General features: G+C 37.6%; 1 protein-coding gene across 9 annotated transcripts in view; it reads right to left on the minus strand.

Moving 5' to 3' along the window:
• Positions 1-21404, minus strand: part of LOC117316698 (arf-GAP with SH3 domain, ANK repeat and PH domain-containing protein 2-like) — a 43275-nt gene extending 21871 nt beyond the window's left edge. For all 9 annotated transcript variants that reach the window (XR_004529974.1, XR_004529977.1, XR_004529976.1 and 6 more), the window contains exons 1-15: positions 21349-21404; positions 20372-20496; positions 19269-19344; positions 16068-16121; positions 14221-14306; positions 13352-13511; positions 10365-10544; positions 9737-9784; positions 9125-9176; positions 8522-8570; positions 6089-6258; positions 5741-5874; positions 5282-5370; positions 4763-4943; positions 4078-4169 (exon numbers count right to left, since the gene is read on the minus strand). Coding sequence is in view for 2 of the 9 variants with exons in the window: in XM_033871445.1 (XP_033727336.1) it covers positions 4078-4169; positions 4763-4943; positions 5282-5370; positions 5741-5874; positions 6089-6258; positions 8522-8570; positions 9125-9176; positions 9737-9784; positions 10365-10544; positions 13352-13511; positions 14221-14306; positions 16068-16121; positions 19269-19344; positions 20372-20496; positions 21349-21360 (1508 nt within the window). In the remaining 7 variants the exon portion in view is untranslated. The remainder of the gene's footprint in view (positions 1-4077; positions 4170-4762; positions 4944-5281; positions 5371-5740; positions 5875-6088; positions 6259-8521; positions 8571-9124; positions 9177-9736; positions 9785-10364; positions 10545-13351; positions 13512-14220; positions 14307-16067; positions 16122-19268; positions 19345-20371; positions 20497-21348) is intronic.
• Between the last annotated feature and the right edge of the window lie 887 nt (positions 21405-22291).

Here is a 22291-nt window from a genome sequence, read left to right on the forward strand (position 1 = left end):
TCCGGATTTTAAATATCCGGATTTTCCGAACGTGTGTTTACACAGGAAATTTAGTTTCGCCTACAGCGCAAAATGGAAGCCCACAGAAAAGGTAAGATAGCGGAAAAACTTAATTTACAACATATGTCCAAACAAGATTAATTCTGTCTTTGGGATAGAGATATTTAATTTTAAATAGGTTTCAGAAAAAAAATTGTGTAGAGAATTGTGCCATTTTGGGTCAAATATCATAATATTTTGCAATTTTTGAGAATTTTTTAAGCTGTTACCATGGTATTCACAGCTCTAAAAATCACAGAAAATATCAGTTTACTTATCCTTCAGAGCTCTATTAAAATTGCAAATGTTGTACAGATTTCAAATATATATACTTTATTAGAGGTTATATGTAAGGTTAACTGGCAATGTTTACATATCTAAAGCATGTGCCATATTTTTCAGAATTTGGCATTTTTACTGTACACTGCTACCTGGAGTCCTGGGGTGGGGTAGATGTTTTATTGGAAAAGTCTGAGTGCTACTTTCCTGTGTTAGCATGTTATGTTCTCAATTACTTCACCAAAAGTCTTTGACATTGAATCTTATCTGTCTGTATATATCACCCCGCCCCCTTTAGTAAGTAGGGGGTATAACAAAGAATCTCTGTATATATCACCCCGCCCCCTTAGTAAGTAGGGGGTATAACAAAGAATCTCTGTATATATCACCCCGCCCCCTTAGTAAATAGGGGGTATAAAAAAAAATCTCTGTATATATCACCCCCGTCCCCTTAGTAAGTAGGGGGTATAACAAAGAATCTCTGTATATATCACCCCACCCCCTTAGTAAGTAGGGGGTATAACAAAGAATCTCTGTATATATCACCCCCGCCCCCTTAGTAGGTAGGGGGTATAACAAAGAATCTCTGTATATATCACCCCCGCCCCCTTAGTAAGTAGGGTGTATAACAAAGAATCTCTGTATATATCACCACGCCCCCTTAGTATGTAGGGGGTATAACAAAGAATCTCTGTATATATCACCCCGCCCCCTTAGTAAGTAGGGGGTATAACAAAGAATCTCTGTATATATCACCCCGCCCCCTTAGTAAGTAGGGCGTATAACAAAGAATCTCTGTATATATCACCCCGCCCCCTTAGTAAGTAGGGCGTATAACAAAGAATCTCTGTATATATCACCCCGCCCCCTTAGTATGTAGGGGGTATAACAAAGAATCTCTGTATATATCACCCCCGCCCCCTTAGTAAGTAGGGGGTATAACAAAGAATCTCTGTATATATCACCCCGCCCCCTTAGTAAGTAGGGGGTACAACAAAGAATCTCTGTATATATCACCCTGCCCCCTTAGTAAGTAGGGGGTATAACAAAGAATCTCTGTATATATCACCCCGCCCCCTTAGTAAGTAGGGGGTATAACAAAGAATCTCTGTATATATCACCCCCGCCCCCTTAGTAAGTAGGGGGTATAAAAAAAAATCTCTGTATATATCACCCCCGTCCCCTTAGTAAGTAGGGGGTATAACAAAGAATCTCTGTATATATCACCCTGCCCCCTTAGTAAGTAGGGGGTATAACAAAGAATCTCTGTATATATCACCCCGCCCCCTTAGTAAGTAGGGGGTATAACAAAGAATCTCTGTATATATCACCCCGCCCCCTTAGTAAGTAGGGGGTATAACAAAGAATCTCTGTATATATCACCCCGCCCCCTTAGTAAGTAGGGGGTATAACAAAGAATCTCTGTATATATCACCCCCGCCCCCTTAGTAAGTAGGGGGTATAAAAAAAAATCTCTGTATATATCACCCCCGTCCCCTTAGTAAGTAGGGTTTATAACAAAGAATCTCTGTATATATCACCCTGCCCCCTTAGTAAGTAGGGGGTATAACAAAGAATCTGTATATATCACCCCGCCCCCTTAGTAAGTAGGGGGTATAACAAAGAATCTCTGTATATATCACCCCGCCCCCTTAGTAAGTAGGGGGTATAACAAAGAATCTCTGTATATATCACCCCGCCCCCTTAGTAAGTAGGGCGTATAACAAAGAATCTCTGTATATATAACCCCGCCCCCTTAGTAAGTAGGGGGTATAACAAAGAATCTGTGTGTATATCACCCCGCCCCCTTAGTAAGTAGGGGGTATAACAAAGAATCTCTGTATATATCACCACGCCCCCTTAGTATGTAGGGGGTATAACAAAGAATCTGTGTGTATATCACCCCGCCCCCTTAGTAAGTAGGGGGTATAACAAAGAATCTCTGTATATATCACCACGCCCCCTTAGTAAGTAGGGGGTATAACAAAGAATCTCTGTATATATCACCCTGCCCCCTTAGTAAGTAGGGGGTATAACAAAGAATCTCTGTATATATCACTCCGCCCCCTTAGTAAGTAGGGAGTATAACAAAGAATCTCTGTATATATCACCCCGCCCCCTTAGTAAGTAGGGGGTATAACAAAGAATCTCTGTATATATCACCCCGCCCCCTTAGTAAGTAGGGGGTATAACAAAGAATCTCTGTATATATCACCCTGCCCCCTTAGTAAGTAGGGGGTATAACAAAGAATCTCTGTATATATAACCCCGCCCCCTTAGTAAGTAGGGGGTATAACAAAGAACCTCTGTATATATCACCCCGCCCCCTAAGTAAATAGGGGGTATAACAAAGAATCTGTGTGTATATCACCCCGCCCCCTTAGTAAGTAGGGGGTATAACAAAGAATCTCTGTATATATCACCCCACCCCCTTAGTAAGTAGGGGGTCTAACAAAGAATCTCTGTATATATCACCCCCGCCCCCTTAATAAGTAGGGGGTATAACAAAGAATCTCTGTATATATCACCGCGCCCCCTTAGTAATTAGGAGATATAACAAAGAATCTCTGTATATATCACCCTGCCCCCTTAGTAAGTAGGGGATATAACAAAGAATCTCTGTATATATCACCCTGCCCCCTTAGTAAGTAGTAGGTATAACAAAGAATCTCTGTATATATCACCGCGCCCCCTTAGTAAGTAGGGGGTATAACAAAGAATCTCTGTATATATCACCCCGCCCCCTTAGTAAGTAGGGGATATAACAAAGAATCTCTGTATATATCACCCCTGCCCCCTTAGTAAGTAGGGGGTATAAAAAAGAATCTCTGTATATATCACCTCGCCCCCTTAGTAAGTAGGGGGTATAACAAAGAATCTCTGTATATATCACCCTGCCCCCTTAGTAAGTAGGGGGTATAACAAAGAATCTCTGTATATATCACCCCCGCCCCCTTAGTAAGTAGGGTGTATAACAAAGAATCTCTGTATATATCACCACGCCCCCTTAGTAAGTAGGGGGTATAACAAAGAATCTCTGTATATATCACCCCGCCCCCTTAGTAAGTAGGGGGTATAACAAAGAATCTCTGTATATATCACCCTGCCCCCTTAGTAAGTAGGGGGTATAACAAAGAATCTCTGTATATATCACCCCGCCCCCTTAGTATGTAGGGGGTATAACAAAGAATCTCTGTATATATCATCCCGCCCCCTTAGTAAGTAGGGGGTATAACAAAGAATCTCTGTATATATCACCCCGCCCCCTTAGTAAGTAGGGGGTATAACAAAGAATCTCTGTATATATCACCACGCCCCCTTAGTAAGTGGGGGTATAACAAAGAATCTCTGTATATATCACCTCCGCCCCCTTAGTAAGTAGGGGGTATAACAAAGAATCTCTGTATATATCACCCCCGCCCCCTTAGTAAGTAGGGGGTATAACAAAGAATCTCTGTATATATCACCCCGCCCCCTTAGTAAGTAGGGGGTATAACAAAGAATCTCTGTATATATCACCCCCGCCCCCTTAGTAAGTAGGGGGTATAACAAAGAATCTCTGTATATATCACCCCCGCCCCCTTAGTATGTAGGGGGTATAACAAAGAATCTCTGTATATATCACCCCCGCCCCCTTAGTATGTAGAGGGTATAACAAAGAATCTCTGTATATATCACCCCGCCCCCTTAGTAAGTAGGGGGTATAACAAAGAATCTCTGTATATATCACCCCCACCCCCTTAGTAAGTAGGGACTTACTGTGATGAATTCTGAATGATAAAGTCTACAATATGAGGAGGATATCCCTCCTCCTCCTCGATGGCCAGATGTAACGCTGTCTCTCCATTCTCCTGAAATATAATAACAGTACAGTTTACAAACCAACAAAAGCATCCTATCATTCCTATGATCATGTTACTTGTCTAGAAATTCTCAATTAGCAATCTTATGTAACATGGAATTTACTGAAGTCAATAATTTCACATGCTACTATAATATAACTTTATTTATTTTAAAACAATTGTGAATCTATTAATATTAATTTTTATTAAACACTCTTGTTGGTCCAGATTGAGGTGCACGATTTTGGTTTGTTTGCTTTGTTATATTTAACGTCCTATTAACAGCCAGAGTCATTCAAGGATGTGCCAGGTTTTGGAGGTGGAGGAAAACCACCGACCTAGGGTCAGAACCTGGCAACTGCCCCACTTGGTTTCGAACTCCCAACCCAGAGGTGGAGGGCTAGTGATAAAGTGTCGGGACACCTTAACCACTTGGCCGCCGCGGCCCCACAGTGCACGAGGGGTCTTAGTATTGTAGAAATTTGAACCTACCCCCCTCCCAGTTTCCTCCCTGAGTAAGACCCCATTACAGGGCAGAGGCATAAAAAAAGACACCCTTAACAACCATAATACCACAATATGTAAACAAGATAAATACTCACACAGTCAGGGAGGTCAGTCATTAGGTCTAGACCTTCAGCATACACCTGTAGCAAGGCATTAATATCGTGCGTCAGTATCGCCTGCTTCAGGTCCTGTTTGAGGTCATCCTTGTATGTACATGTGATTATTGCGTATTTGTGCTCTCCGTATTTTGATTTTATGAAATTAGATCTTTCCTCCCTGCAAAATTTCAATATGGTTAAAATGATTTCGTAAAACCCTTTAGTATTATTGATAAAAAAAGTCATTTAATACGACTTTTAACTTTTCTCAAGAGATCACAAAATGTTCAGAAAGGTTTTTACTCAAAGTGGTTAAATTTTCAGCTGTTTTTGAGAGTAAATAAAAGGAGTAAAATGAAAGCTATATATAATACAAGAGATATTGAAATAAAATTAACCAAAAATTAAAATGATTTCCTTGAAAATATATCCTTTATTTCTTACTTTTGGTAAAACTGAAAATTTGAATCCTCCAGCAATTCAACTTTACAGTGAGTTTGACATGAATCTACTTACATTGGACTAGATAATGTTGGTTTAGTTGAAGGATCTAACTTGGCTTCCAATATGTCATTAAAATACCCGTTTCCTACCACTCTGGCTATCTGTAACAAAAACACAACAATCGATACAGAGAAGTAACACAAACACTCGATACAGAGAAGTAACACAAACACTCAGTTTTCAGTACATTTTCACACTTTTTTCAAGCATAACTTTTGTAAAGTTTTAAAATCTTGAAAAACTTCAATATTACTGCGACTCTGCAGTTTTTATGAGATACCCAGTTTGTTAATATCTTGATTTTGAACTTGAATTATTTCAAACCTCGTCACTACTTTCAAATTCATATACAGACACTAATCTGTGAGTCCTATCAGCCTAGTTGTTTCAGCCTCTGTAACTTACTCAACTCATCTATAATCAGACTAAAACTCCTACATTTGTATGTCCGCTAGGTTGTTGGTGACTTACCAGTAACTGTGAGGTACCCAGCTCGTCTATAACCAGACTCTGAGTCCGAGATATATGTACACCTAGTTGTCTATGAATACCACAGCATTCAAGACAAATCAGGACACCAAGGTTTGTCGATAGCCACTCTGGTTCTACAAAAAAAACATGCAAATTTATTGGATTTTTTTTTTTTTTTTTCAGATAAAAAAGTCTTCATTTCTTTGAGTCTACTTTTTACTTTAATCATAAAACCTGATAAATTCTAGACAAAATTAGTAAAACTGATATGAAGAAAAGTGATATGATAAAAGTAAAAACGGCTACTTTCTGTCGAGATTAAACACCATTTTGTGTTGTAGATTTTACCTGGTGCATTACAATCACAGCACATGCTGTTTCCTGGTAACCGACGTACACGATCTATAATACTGGCAGTTAGCTCCCGTACGCTCTGATTGAGTGCGGGAGTATTGCTATTGTTTTGAAACGCCTTCATCAGAACTTCTTCCTTCGCATTATTCAACACGGAGATCCACCTATAACATAATAGTCATTGGTAATTTAGAGTTATTTCCCTTTGTACATAAAGTATACAGTGGACCCTCTATAATCCGAACACCTTCGTTCCCAGTCCAAACCGTCCGGATTACGAGTTTTCCGGACTGCCGAATTTCGTGTACCAGGTCAAAAAAATTGTCGTGTAAGAGTTATCTCCCTTGATTATATACAATCCGGGACGTTTCATAAACACGTCTAATTGTCAGACTTTTTAACAATAAATATACTTATGTTTCTGATATGATTCTTGTTTTGTTTTGTAGAAAGTAAAAAAATAAACTATGTTTTTAAAAGAACATGTAAAGTGAAAGTTGTTTTATTTATAGTGACCTACAAACAACACACATGTGTCACGTCCCGGAGGTTCACAAACAAGTAGAAATTACAAACGTTAAATACCTTAAATAAAATACCCGGATTTTACAACTTACCGTCAGTCCATGTTTTTTTATGATTTTTACGTACCAGAAACCCCAAGCTATCTATTTAAAAGTACGCGACACCAGCGAGAACTACCCAAGATGTCCGATAATTATTAAACCCGTATTCACTTAACAATGTGACGCTTAGTTAAGTATCAGACGACTATTGACTAATTTGTGTGTAATCAACCCAGTTCTTGTGATCACTGGTTAATACGTAAATGTGTATGTAATTAATAACATGCATCTTTCAATGAGTCGTCGTTTCACGTAACGGTGTTACAAAGCCGATATCCGTGTTTACCCAATACAAGTGTTAATGATGTTAATTACCGATCATAAATTTATTACATGTATTTGAGATTGATTAATTATCGTATCACGTACTGTATGTTTGTGCATAAATTCTGTAACATTTAGGTCGTAGAGAAAAAGCAATGTACCGTTATAAAAACAAAAGCTACACATTGTAACACAGGTAAACACCCGGGGCTATGACCTGGCAGCGGTCGCTATGACTACGCACAGTGTCAAGCGATAGTCTGTACAGCTGTCGACACGGGTGACTTGCCCCGACATTTTTTTTCTCCTCGTGGTGAAAAAAATCATCCGGATTATTGAGGGAAATTTACTAATGAAAAGTACGTTCCGTTCCCAAAATGGGCTTCCGGAATCGGAATCCGAATTTCCGGACTGGTGAGTACAAATAACGTTACGGAAATCCGTTCCCGTGCATTTCCGTCCGGACTGTGAGTTTTCCGGACTATCGGCGTCCGGATTATCACGGGTTCACTGTACACAGTATAGTCAAACCAGAGGGACCTGTCGCATTGACCTTTTCATGGAATATTCAAAGTGGGTAGTTCCATTTTTGCACAGGTGTGTTAACAAAACTACTGTGTCCAGCAGGGTGCTGTTTTGGACCATTCATTTTTGTTACAATTTCATATTGACAACACAGGGTTTGTATCATTCATTTTTGATGCATGGATTACACATATTCAAGTAACTATGTGATCAATTGTTCACATGTTAACAGTTTTGTCGCTAAATCTAGACCAGTATAAATACAAATGATGAAGCTGATGATAAGGTTTGTTACGTTATAAACAACTATCAGATATACATACATATACAAAGCACCTATTTCCCCTATATGACTATAGACCCGTCTGTAATCAATATGCTAATCAAAGTTCAACACGACAGGTCATTCTGGTCAGACTATATAATATATGGAAGTTGTTCACGGTCAAATAAGTCTTCTGGACCAAAAATTCTCCTCAAGTCGATGCTGCCATTTCAATGACAGGTTAATTTCAATGGCAGGTTTATTTCAATGGCAGGTTAATTTCAATGGCAGGTTTATTAACAAACAATGAATGGATAAGTTACCACACAAGCTGAGTAGTGGGGTAATGATGATAGAGACAAAGAGGTTTTATGAAGATCTGTTTATAAACTTTTTCTTCCATGTGCCTGCCACATACTGTCAGCTAATATTTGTGAAGTGAAATAAAGAAGTTTAAATGTGTAAAAGGAACGGGTCAGTGTGGCTTGTAAAAAGTATTAGATATGGTCTCTCACTCTCTGTCACTCATCTGACGGAGCATGCTACTTTGGCTCGGGAGGCAAGAGTCATGGCTCATCACGCCAGAGGTTCGATTCCTGTTAGGACACTCGGCAGAAATGTTTTTTTCCCTATTCTTTCACTAATGTTTGGATTCCAAACTTTCTCATCTATGTTTTCGCAACATACTCTTATCTAATATTTATGAAGAGAAAAACAGAAGTTTAAATGTTTGACTTCTAAACTTACTCTTCCATATTCCTGTCATCATCCGCCTGGAAGTGGTACGTTCTGTTGTCTGTAATACATAACAACAATTAGATATACTACCAAGACAGGTTTAACAGACATGGCAGATAAAAAGTTTATTTCCAATTAACTACAGCTAAAAATATCAAAAATAGAGATATTGAGACAGAATATCATTGGTGCAAAGATTTTTGAAACAGACTATAATTGGTGCTGATATACTATAAGGGATTTTGATACAGACTATAATTAGTGCTGATGCGCTAGAAGGGATTTTGATAAAGACTATAGCTGGTGCTGTTGCACTAGAAAGAATTTTGATACAGACTTTAATTGGTGCTGTTTCACTAGAAGGGATTTTGGAAACACTATAACTGGCGCTGATGCGCTAGAAGGGATTTTGGAAACACTATAACTGGCGCTGATGCGCTAGAAGGGATTTTGATACAGACTTTAATTGGTAATGATGCACTTAATTTGTAAAGGTTGGATGCATCCAGCAATAATTAAATTGTCAGCAGGTGAACTTTTCCAAACTGTGTTTCCATGATTTCATTCCTTTTAGAAAAGATTGCTTTTGACATCTCAGGTTTTTATACTTACTTGAGCTTGAGACTAGATCAAAGCACCTCTTGCCTGAATCATCTGGGACTAACTATTGAAACAAAAGCAACCAAATAATCAACATAAAAAAGACTCCAACAATGGGTTTTTGTTTTGCTGTGTCTAACACTACATGAAAAGCCAGGGTCATTTTGAGGTGTAGTTTCCTTGTAGTAGTTGATGACTACCTCAATGAACAACATAAGGAGGCCTGTCACATGCCATCCAGAGCAATTAGGGTCAAATGTCTTGCTAAAGGACACAGCCACAATAGCACAGACTGGCCTGTTTCTCAGCTTCCCAAGAAACACAAACCAACACAGGTAGGGAGCGTCGAATCACACACCTCGGATCTTCACCTGAGGCTACGTGGCTGGTGCGCTAACCCACTGAGCTATCACGGCCCCCCGACTCAAACAGAGTTAACATTGAAAATATGGTTAGAATTTCGTGAGTGTCAACTGAATCAGCTTAGAAAATTTATAGTTAACAGCTTTAGAAATTAACAGTAGATTTAAACTCTTACAGGCATAAACAATTCAGAACATTATCTCTCAAAGCATTTACATAAGTATTTAAAATCAATATTATAAAATCTAATAAGATAAATACCTTGACTTGGCAGGTAAGAAGATTTAGTTTCACCGGGTCTTTACTTTCCTGGAAGGAAAAGCAAAAAATAATTCTGTATTATTTTAGATTTTCTTCATGTATGAATGTCTTGTCTAGTGTGTGTCTTGTATGTCAGCATTCTGTATAGATGTTTTTTTTTTTTTTTCCTTCTTTTTTTTGTCAAAACCGTTTGATAATCAATTATCATCCGTGATCATTATAGTTGGAGCTAAGTCTTTGCTTTGCAGAAGATATAACCATTTTTTAAGTACGAAAATTCCAAATCCCACTGAATTTTTTCCAATAATAACCATGTGTTATGAACACTAAAACATGATTGGTGAATCCTAATGAACTTCAAATTGAATCTGCACCAGATTAAATGTTATAATAACAGGACACATGCTATGTAGACTATTTCTGTAAACTGAACTTGCATCTGATTGGTGGTAATGAAATCATGTGACCTGTAAACCTTCCAAGGGAGGTAATAAAAAAAGGTCATGAGAGGTGGTCACTTAAATCCAGATTCAGGTAACTAGTACAGTAAATAACATTGGAAGGGGAAGATACAGTCACATATGAGAGGGAGTCACTTTAGTTGGTTGCCGAGGCAGGTTTGACTTACATCCGAGTGGCTGATGAACATGAGACCATCTGTAATGATACACTTGCGTTTCTGCCAGACTTTTTTGATACGCCCCTCACTCTTTTTGAGTAGGTAGCCGTCCCGTTCACAGCCATGGGCCTTGTTGCCTTGTAGCTGGTGTAGGTTATAACCAGTGTGAGGCTTGCTGGTGGACGATGGCTGTAAAAATAGTTTTCTCAATTAAAATGTAGTCATTAGATTATACATACATGTCTCTAACCCGATAACATTATCTTTACTGCAGTAGGTTAATGTAAAATATAAAAAGTCTATAGAAGAGTGCACTAAAAACATTTGTAAACAATATACTTTGTCTCCTTTGTTATTGGGAAATATTTACCCAAAACTTTTTGTCAAAATTAGAAATACAAATCTACATAGCCATGCTCGTCACATGCAAGGAAATTTGCTCAGGAGGCAACAATATTTTGAGTATTTACTGAAAGCAAGAGAGATCAAACTAAATGTATAGAAATTCCCATCCAGCTTTTATCACCAATCATGCAAAACCAGGAAGTGACTGTGCCCCAGTCTCTATATCTGTAAATAAGCTAATAACATCCCTTGTCATATTTGGACATGTATCAGAAACTAATGATGATTAGAAATGATTTCTGTAAATTTATTTTTCAAAGCTTTTTTCTAAGATTAAAGAGCTAAAAAAATGAATTTCCAAATGCACTTTGTTTGTTTTTTGTTTAACGTCCTATTAACAGCCAGGGTAATTTAAGGACGTGCCAGGTTTTGGAGGTGGAGGAAAGCCGGAGTACCCGGAGAAAAACCACCAGCCTACAGTCAGTACCTGGCAACTGCCCCACGTAGGTTTCGAACTCGCAACCCAGAGGTGGAGGGCTAGTGATAAAGTGTCGAGACACCTTAACCACTCGGCCACCTTGGCCCCCTCCAAATGCACTATAGATGACAAAGTCTAACAAGGTAAAAAGTCACAATTAACTACATCAAAATCAAAACAAACATCTTTTTAATTCTGCAACCAAGATATCAAACATGGCAGAGTTAAGCTCAGAGACAAAATATCTAAATTCAAGAACTTTACCATAGAACATACAGATTCTGTTTCGGGATCATTTTGATAACTCTCACAAAGGTGAGCGCGGGGAATACTTGTAAGGATATTAAAAGCAACATTGAAGTGTTTTCTATTTCAATAATCAAAATCAAGACTAACTAATTTCCAATTAAACAACAAACATGGATATTATGTGTTTTGATAAACTTGTCTGTCCTGATGTTACAGCTATGTAACCTTCACTTCAGAAACCACAGCTCCATCACAAATAAAATTCTCTTCTATCTTTCCATTCCTAACCCCCATGGCCAATAAATAGAAAATTAACATAAAATTATTTCATTTTATACACCATATCAATCAAGAAATATAAGCCTGGTAAAAAACCTACCCAATATCAATTATAGATCAGTAAAGCACAGGCAATTTTCTACTGCCCCAATTATAATCCAGGTGTCGGGGCCCAACGGCTTATCGCCATATACTTGTATAATATATCCATGTTTGATGTTAGTAACCCAGACAACATTACACATTACAACACACAGTGAACTATTACCCAGCCTGCTATGGAGATCCGGTTATGGGAATGCTTGTAGGAACAAACATCAGATATTAGTATATTTGTACAGGTATATTAGTAAACAATTCATCACAGAGGTGGTGGAGAGGGGGGAGTATACCTGTACAGGTATATTAGTAAACAATTCATCACTGATGGGGAGTACACCTGAACAGGTATATTAGTAAACAATTCATCACACAGGGGGCGGAGAGGGGGAGTATACCTGTACAGGTATATTAGTAAACAATTCATCACAGAGAGGGCGGAGAGGGGGAGTATACCTGTACAGGTATATTAGTAAACAATTCATCACAGAGAGGGCGGAGAGGGAGGAGGGTGTACTGTAAACAATTCATCACAGAGGGGGTGGAGAGGGGGAGTATACCTGTACAGGTATATTAGTAAACAATTCATCACAGAGAGGGCGGAGAGGGAGGAGGGTGTACTGTAAACAATTCATCACAGAGGGGGCGGAGAGGGGGAGTATACCTGTACAGGTATATTAGTAAACAATTCATCACAGAGAGGGCGGAGAGGGAGGGGGGTGTACTGTAAACAATTCATCACAGAGGGGGTGGAGAGGGGGAGTATACCTGTACAGGTATATTAGTAAACAATTCATCACTGAGGGGGCAGAGAGGGGGGTGTAAACTCGTACAGGTATATTAGTAAACAATTCATCACTGAGGGGGCAGAGAGGGGGGTGTAAACTCGTACAGGTATATTAGTAAACAATTCATCACTGAGGGGGCAGAGAGGGGAAATACACTCGTACAGGTATACTAGTAAACAATTCATCACAGAGGTATGCAATCGATGGTGGAAGGAGAATGTAGTATATGAGAAGGAGGGGAGGAGGATGGATGAGGAAGAGGAGGTAGGTGGGAGGATATTGGTTAATTTGTTGGTAGCAATAACAATATATATATTAAATTAAGTTATATGTCATAATACTGATACTTTCTGCATAGTCATGGAGTAATATAACATCTATAGAATTAAAACTAGGCACTAAGCACTGAATCAGTACAAATGATTCAATTAATGACAAGGATGTAGGGATGATATGGTATATATTATGATATAGTAAGGTAGGATATGTAGGGGGATATTTAACAGTGATATAACATTAACAGACAGAACAGGATTAGTAGAGTGTGATAACCTCAAGGAAGACAAATTCTCTGTATATACTGATCACATCATGAAAGCTTATCTGACAATCTTCCATGTAAGAGGTTGTAAAGTATTCTCTGTTTACTTTGGATATAAAATATCAATTTGTAAAGTTTCATCCTGAAGACAATATTGAAAAGAGTTATGTCCCTTCAATACATTCTTTTACTTACAGATTTTTCAGAGTGTGCATACCTCTTTATAAGCCGTCATGGTTTCCTTGAGAGAGTCGCGGAGGTCAATGAGTTGTTGTCGTTCTTTATTCTGCTGTTGTTTGATCTGGTTGAGCTGGATAACGAGATTTTCTATAAAGGACTGGAAATGGTTTATGGTTTTGAGGCCTTCTTGATAAAACCTGAAAATGAGGTATGTCCTGATTAGAGAAGTATTAGGTATACAGTGTTAATAGCCATCACAAAGTATTTAAGCATTAAAAGATTATTGGGAAAATCGCCGACAAAAACAAACATTTTCTAAATTTTCAAACATACAAGTATAAGTTGGATTGGTTATCATGATTATCAGGGAAAAAAAGTGTATATTATCAAATCAAATCTTATGTCATTAGGACTTGGTAGTAATCTACCAGATTGGTATATTAAACTTGAATAAGAGAGAGTGGTCATACGTACATGGTTAGGGTTCGGTAATAGTCCATCAGATGGCTACATTAAACTTGAATACGAGAGAGTGGTCATACGTACTTGGTTAGGGCTCGGTAATAGTCCACCAGATGGCTACATTAAACGTGAATACGAGAGAGTGGTCATACGTACGTGGTTAGGGCTCGGTAATAGTCCACCAGATGGCTACATTAAACATGAATACGAGAGAGTGGTCATACGTACGTAGTTAGGGCTCGGTAATAGTCCACCAGATGGCTACAATAAACTTGAATACGAGAGAGTGGTCATACGTACGTGGTTAGGGCTCGGTAGTAATCCACCAGATGGCTACAATAAACTTGAATACGAGAGAGTGGTCATACGTACGTGGTTAGGGCTCGGTAGTAATCCACCAGATGGCTACATTAAACTTGAATACGAGAGAGTGGTCATACGTACGTGGTTAGGGCTCGGTAGTAATCCACCAGATGCAGCAGCAGGTCTACACCTTTCTTCGTCTTTATCTCATTCACCTTCAGGAAATACTGTCAACAAAATTTACTCGATTCATCATTCAAATCGACATCATTTCTAATGGTAAATTTTGACTGAATGTGTAGAATACCTGGAGACATTTTTGCAGTCATTTTGACTTCATCAATCAGTGGTGTATTTTTTTCCTAGTGCCTATAAATTTTCGCTATTCTTGACATCAGATTATCTGGCAAATATCAAACTAGTGAATTTATGTTGAGTTAAGAGTCTTCATATTGATAATTCATAATGAGAACACACCTCTACAACAATAAAAGTTTCCTTTTCTATAATATTATGATTACATTGTATTAATTCAATCTGGTCAATCAATGTCAGAAAAAATGATATCGCTCAAAACTTTTGAGGGATCTCTCCACCACGTACAAGCATTAAACGTTAGACATGATTTTGTGCATTAACTCTTTACGTACTCATTCAAATTACGCGGGAGCACATGGCTATCACATCAGACGTCGATAAAACGATCTTTTACTGTTGTGTGATGCTTAATATTAAATGAAGTTCATCATATGGAATGAGTACTGAGTACGGAAACTCTTTTACCCAATTTTTCCTTTGAAATACGGCGAAATCACCAGGCAGAATCACGGGAAATGACATGTTGATCGGCACATGTGTCACACGTGTGCAAGTAATTATGCAGCCAAAACATCGTTTTTTTGTTGTGTAAAAATATTTTACGTATTTCTTACTTATTTTGATGATAAACGTTACTCAATTATATATATTCTATCGTTTTTAATAGCTTTATTGTGTTTAACACCTCCACAATCTCCGGCGGAATTCTTTGAAACAGACAATCTTAACAAATGAATATGCTTCTGGTACGTTAAATAATTCATCAATACAATATTTACATTGCTTATTATTTCTTCAAAGTATCATTTCCGTGTCAATTCCTTCGTATGACTATGCTGAACCAGCAAGTAATATCAACATCTTTCGCGATGTTTTCCGACGATTTGAGTCATCACAAAGGGTATAAGGCATGTTAATTGCGACGTGTGTAGTCGTCATGAAGGATAAAAGAGCACGTTTTTGTGACGTGTGTAGTCGTCGTGAGTACGGAAAGAGTTAACTCTGTCTGTGTGGATTTTCTGATTGCTTATAAAATGATCAGCATTAAGCTAAGTGAATGCTGCTCTTATTAGGAAGGAACTTTTCTTTTTTCACTGCTGTTGTAACGAAGGAATTCCCCCTTATTTTCACTGCTGTTATTAGGAAGGAATTCCCCCTTATTTTCACTACTGTTATTAGGAAGGAATTCCCCCTTATTTTCACTGCTGTTATCAGGAAGGAATTCCCCCTTATTTTCACTGCTGTTGTAAGGAAGGAATTCCCCCTTATTTTCACTGCTGTTATCAGGAAGGAATTCCCCCTTATTTTCACTGCTGTTATCAGGAAGGAATTCCCCCTTATTTTCATTGCTGTTATTAGGAAGGAATCCCCCCTTATTTTCACTGCTGTTATTAGGGAGGAATTCCCCCTTATTTTCATTGCTGTTATTAGGATGGAATTCCCCCTTATTTTCACTGCTGTTATTTGGAAGGAATTCCCCCTTATTTTCACTGCTGTTATTAGGAAGGAATTCCCCCTTATTTTCACTGCTGTTATTAGGAAGGAACTCTCCTTTTTTCCCAAACACTTCACTACAGTTGCTGTGATTTGTGTTGATCAAGATGTGAAAAAATATCATGGATCTTATGCCTATCAGTGGTTTCCTTAATGTATTATACTAGACAATGTACCTCACACAGCTGTAATTGGAAAACTTTTCTCTCTTTCTCCATTTCCTCAGCAATCTGTGAATCAAAAAAAAAGTTATTGCAATAATTATAGTTAAAACAATACAACAGTCGATTGAGTATACAGTATATTTATATATACATATAAATAGTATACACCATACACATATACTTGTAACTAGTATACACCATACACATATACCTATAACTAGTATATACCATACACATACACCTATAACTAGTATACACCATACACATATACCTATAACTACTATACACCATACAAATATACCTATAACTAGTATACACCATGCATATATACCTATAACTAGTATACACCATACACATATACCTATAACTAGTATACACCATACACATATACCTATAACTAGTATACACCATACACATATACCTATAACTAGTATACACCATACACATATACAGATAACTAGTTTACACCATACACATATACCTATAACTAGTATACACCATACACATATACCTATAACTAGTATACACCATACACATATAACTTTAACTAGTATCACACACCATACACATATACCTATAACTAGTATACACCATACACATATACCTATAACTAGTATACACCATACACATATACCTATAACTAGTATACACCATACACATATACCTATAACTAGTATACACCATACACATATACCTATAACTAGTATACACCATACACATATACCTATAACTAGTATACACCATACACATATACCTATAACTAGTATACACCATACACATATACAGATAACTAGTTTACACCATACACATATACCTATAACTAGTTTACACCATACACATATACCTATAACTAGTATACACCATACACATATAACTTTAACTAGTATCACACACCATACACATACCTATAACTAGTATACACCATACACATATACCTATAACTAGTATACACCATACACATATACCTATAACTAGTATACACCATACACATACACCTGTACTGTGCTAAACATAAGGGTTTTTTATTCTTACATTCACATGTGTCATGCTCTTTAAATCATTTGTACCCAAATATTTATAAAATCTATAATTAGCTTGGTCAAAACTTGAGTTTCCTACCTATGATCTAACTTAATATCAGGGTTGATTGTGTAAACATCTATACTGTCAGAAACAGATTTAATACAACTGAAATAGCCTCCCATAGCTGTCACAGTGTGACACAGGAATTGAGATAATCATACCAATTAATGGTGAAAACAGGCCTATTACGTTATTTTTTTTATTGATTTCAGCAGAACCTTCTTAATTGAAACAGCTTGAAATTTGAAACAATGAAACCAGAGTCTGTTTAGAGTTTCGGTGTTGATTTGTAGGCTGTTTAGTTTTTATTTCCACACATTTTGAGGTGATAAATTGTAATGATGGATATTGATTTTGCAGAAGAACAATGGGCTGACTCAACAATATTGATCTGCCCCAATGACCACACCTGCCGCAGGTGTGATGCTGCAATATCTCGTTAAGCTCATCAAATGCAAATGTTTTTCGTTACAGGAAATTAACGGCCTTTTAATTAAGGCTTACTGATGACGTAATGTATCAATGAGTAACTGTGGTGTCTGTTAGGGTCCTTTAATAAGGGGTGATTCAGCAGAAACAATTTTACAGACATCTTGGTTGTTTCACGGCAACCCTTGCATACCAACTACTGTTTCTCTGTGCCTGACCATTTTTCATTAATGACATATATTAACCAATTTTATCCTAAAACAAGCATTCTGAGAGTAGTGATAAAGCAATACAAGTCCCCTACCGGGCCCCCGCTAAAAATAGTAACAGTGACCTTGACCTTGATCCAAAAACCCTGAAACTCATACCTGATCTGCAGCTACTCAAACTAAAGTTACATACCAACTTTAACAAACATATCTTGAAGCATGGCTGAGAAAAGCGTGGAATACTGCGCGGATGGACCGACAGCCAGATAAAGAGGAAAACCTAGAGTCCCCTGGGCCTGTGGGCCAACACCTACACTTTAAACTAACACAGACTCATAGTTTTTATCTGTCTAGCCAGGTCCTCACCCAACACCTACACTTAGACCTAACACAGACTCATAGTTTTTATCCTTCTAGCCAGGTCCTCACCCAACACCTACACTTAAAACTAACACTTAGACCTAACACAGACTCATAGTTTTATCTGTCTAGCCAGGTCCTCACCCATCACCTACACTTAAAACTAACACTTAGACCTAACACAGACTCATAGTTTTTATCTGTCTAGCCAGGTCCTCACCCAACACCTACACTTAAAACTAACACTTAGACCTAACACTTAGACCTAACACAGACTCATAGTTTTTATCTGTCTAGCCAGGTCCTCACCCAACACCTACACTTAAAACTAACACTTAGACCTAACACAGACTCATAGTTTTTATCTGTCTAGCCAGGTCCTCACCCAACACCTACACTTAGACCTAACACTTAGACCTAACACAGACTCATAGTTTTTATCTGTCTAGCCAGGTCCTCACCAAACACCTACACTTAGACCTAACACTTAGACCTAACACAGACTCATAGTTTTTATCTGTCTAGCCAGGTCCTCACCTAACACCTACACTTAGACCTAACACAGACTCATAGTTTTTATCTGTCTAGCCAGGTCCTCACCCAACACCTACACTTAAAACTAACACTTAGACCTAATACAGACTCATAGTTCTTATCTGTCTAGCCAGGTCCTCACCCAACACCTACACTTAAAACTAACACTTAGACCTAACACTTAGACCTAACACAGACTCATAGTTTTTATCTGTCTAGCCAGGTCCTCACCCAACACCTACACTTAAAACTAACACTTAGACCTAACACAGACTCATAGTTTTTATCTGTCTAGCCAGGTCCTCACCCAACACCTACACTTAAAACTAACACTTAGACCTAACACAGACTCATAGTTTTTATCTGTCTAGCCAGGTCCTTACCTAACACCTACACTTAGACCTAACACTTAGACCTAACACAGACTCATAGTTTTTATCTTTAACACTTTAACTCTAACACTGTAATACTTTTTGGATATTTTCCCTCCTTAGGCATATGGTCCTAATATTTTAGATATTACAGTATTTTATTTTCATTTCCTACCTCAAACCCAATGCCTCACGTTAGAAATGTCATTTAAGATGTAATACATTACCTCAGACCCACACACTTCTACTCGATGCATATGAGCTTCCTTAGCTTGCTGCTTTTTCTCCTTCTCAATTTTGGCACTGAAATAAGGGGAGATAATCACGTTAACATGTTATATTGATGTTCAATTAAAACACTGACTGCAAGCAGATTGATATTTATATGAGGCTTATAGGTAGATCCATCGCTCACAGAGAGGGGTCTCCAAGATATTGTAAATGAAACAATCGTTATGTCAAGTAGATTACACACCTCAACAATGGACAGGTACGTGGGTCCACAAAGACATGGTATGTTTATACAAATATTACTACAAGTTTGACATGATAAGTTTTTTTCTGATCTAACTATTTAACTCTCATACCAATTAATTTATCAAAGGTTGAAGGATAAATATATGCATCAGGGCGTTTAGTTGACCCTTGATTTTTGTAAATTTCAGAAGTCAAATCACTATTTCTCAGAAATCTGAAGGTCAATTTGGTTTGGTTTGGTTTATTTTGTTTAACGTCCTATTAACAGCTAAGGTCATTTAAGGACGGCCTCCCGTGCGTGCGACATGCATGCGTGTGGTGAGTGTGTATGTGTGTTTTGGGAGGCTGCGGTATGTTCGTGTTAAGTCTCCTTGTGATAGGCCGGACCTTTTGCCGATTTATAGTGCTACCTCACTGAAGCATACTGCCGAAGACACCCAGCAGCACACCCCACCCGGTCACATTATACTGACAATGGGCGAACTAGTCGTCCCACTCCAAATATGCTGAGCGCTAAGCAGGAGTAGCAACTACCGTTTTTAAAGACTCTGGTATGTCTCGGCTAGGGGACAGAACCCAAAGCCTTCCTCACAGCGGCGAACGCTCAACTAAAGGCCAAAAGTGAGGCATAGTCAAGGGAGACATTAGGAAGAAGAAAGTTGTTCAGAGAGAAGAGAAAAGATAAGATCCCAAATTTAGTCGCCTCTTACGATCATGCAATGGGGGCAGCAGGTACAATTCTTACGCCCTACCTGCAGGGCAGCTAAAACTCTGAAGGTCAAAGTTTAACCTTTGTTTCAATCAAATTATAATGTAGTTGAGGGGGGAGAGATAGCTTTTTTATATAACTTACAATTTGGTTTCATACTCTTTCCAAGCCTTGTCAAAGGGTTTCTTCATGTCTCCTTTCACCCCTTTAAGGTCTCCTTTGAGGAAGGCATCCAAGGGGTAGAGCAACATGCTGTTTAACTTAGTCACCTGGCAACAAACAATTGATGTTACTTAGCTGTTAATTGGCAATTGCAACAAAAAATGATGTTATTTAGTTGTTACCTAGAAACAGAAAATTTATGTTATTTACTTGTAACCCAGCAACAGAAAATTGATAATATCATTTAATTGTTACCTGGCAACAGGGAATTGATGTTATTTACTTGTAACCTAGCAACATGGAATTGATGTTATTTAGTTGTTACCTGGCAACAAGGAATTGCTGTTATTTATTTGTAACCTAGCAACAGAAAATTGATGTTATTTAGTTGTTACCTCGCAACAGGGAATTGATATTATGATTATGGCAAAAACATTTCAAGTTACATTACAATTACCTTCTACCTTTTGTGCTGCATCTTCTAACTATAATTTAAGTTGTTGTTTTTGTTGTCTGTTTAGCAACATTTCCCCTATTAGGCCCCCTCTCTCCAGCCCCAAGGGACCCATACCCTCCATTTATACAACATTAGATCTCCTTTGCCAAAACTGATTCAGACTAAATTTCATCAAAATCCATTTAGTCATTTTGGACTAGTAGGGATTTGTTTAGCTTCCCCCAATGATCTTTCAGACCAAATTTGGTTAAACTCTATTCAGTATTTTATGAATTGTAGTGGACAAGGGACGACGGACGCCTACTCCTGTACCATATCATATCATAACTAATAAAATAATCAAAAATAAATTCTAAATTCACACAATATCATCTTTATATTTTTACAGTTAAGTTCAAACTAGAATCTTAACAGCATATTTTATTTACCAGATACTAGTACTAATTCATTCATTCGTAAAAACCTTGTTCTTACCAGTTCATTCTTAAATTGATATATTTACCAGTTCGTTCATACTACCCGCCAGTTCTTTTGTGACAGTCGAGAATTTGAAAAAAGCTTCATCTGCAAAATATAATACAACAACCAATTGCAACATAATTATACAACTTCAGAACTTACCATCAGTGTCTTTAACATGTTTGTGAGTCATCAAAATTCACTAAGATATTGTCAGTGTCTTTAACATGTTTGTAACACATCAAACTTCACTAAGATATTGTCAGTGTCTTTAACATGTTTGTAACACATCAAACTTCACTAAGATATTGTCAGTGTCTTTAACATGTTTGTAACACATCAAACTTCACTAAGATATCAAGTGTTTTTTAACCTGCCTGCTACTCATTAAAACATGACTGATTTCACACACAGAAACCACTAAGTTGGCCGATTAGAATATTATTTATAAAAGACACTTCCGTTGGAATAGATTACTTTTGTTTATTTTGGGTTTTCATACAAATCTATAATCACCAATAAGTATATCGTGTACTGTTATACAATAAATGCTGCCAATGAAATCTGCTTTTAAATATTTCCTCGTAACAGTATTTAAAGAAAAAAGTGTGAACAAAGCATTTTTCCTCAAACCTACATGAACAGGAACCATTTCATCTATATCATACTCTGTGATATTATCATACTTTGGTGAAAAAGTACCCCTTCGTATTTATTTAATTACACCTTCTGTTCATGCACCAGGAAGATTGATGTTGATTGTGTCATGTATTTGTATGATTGCTTTTGTTATCAGAGTTCAACTGTTAGAACAAACAAGGAAGCCTTTAGGTACATTTTTGTAATTAATTTCCTCGTATCCATTCAACAAATATTTCCGTGCACTAGTATTTCAAACCATAATACTACATCTTTACAGCGTCGTAATAGTATTCTTCGAACTTGATAAAAGTGATATGATTCACACTGTATAAGATGTAATCTGG

Source organism: Pecten maximus, chromosome 18, assembly GCF_902652985.1.
Source record: "Pecten maximus chromosome 18, xPecMax1.1, whole genome shotgun sequence".
Lineage (NCBI taxonomy): Eukaryota > Metazoa > Mollusca > Bivalvia > Pectinida > Pectinidae > Pecten > Pecten maximus.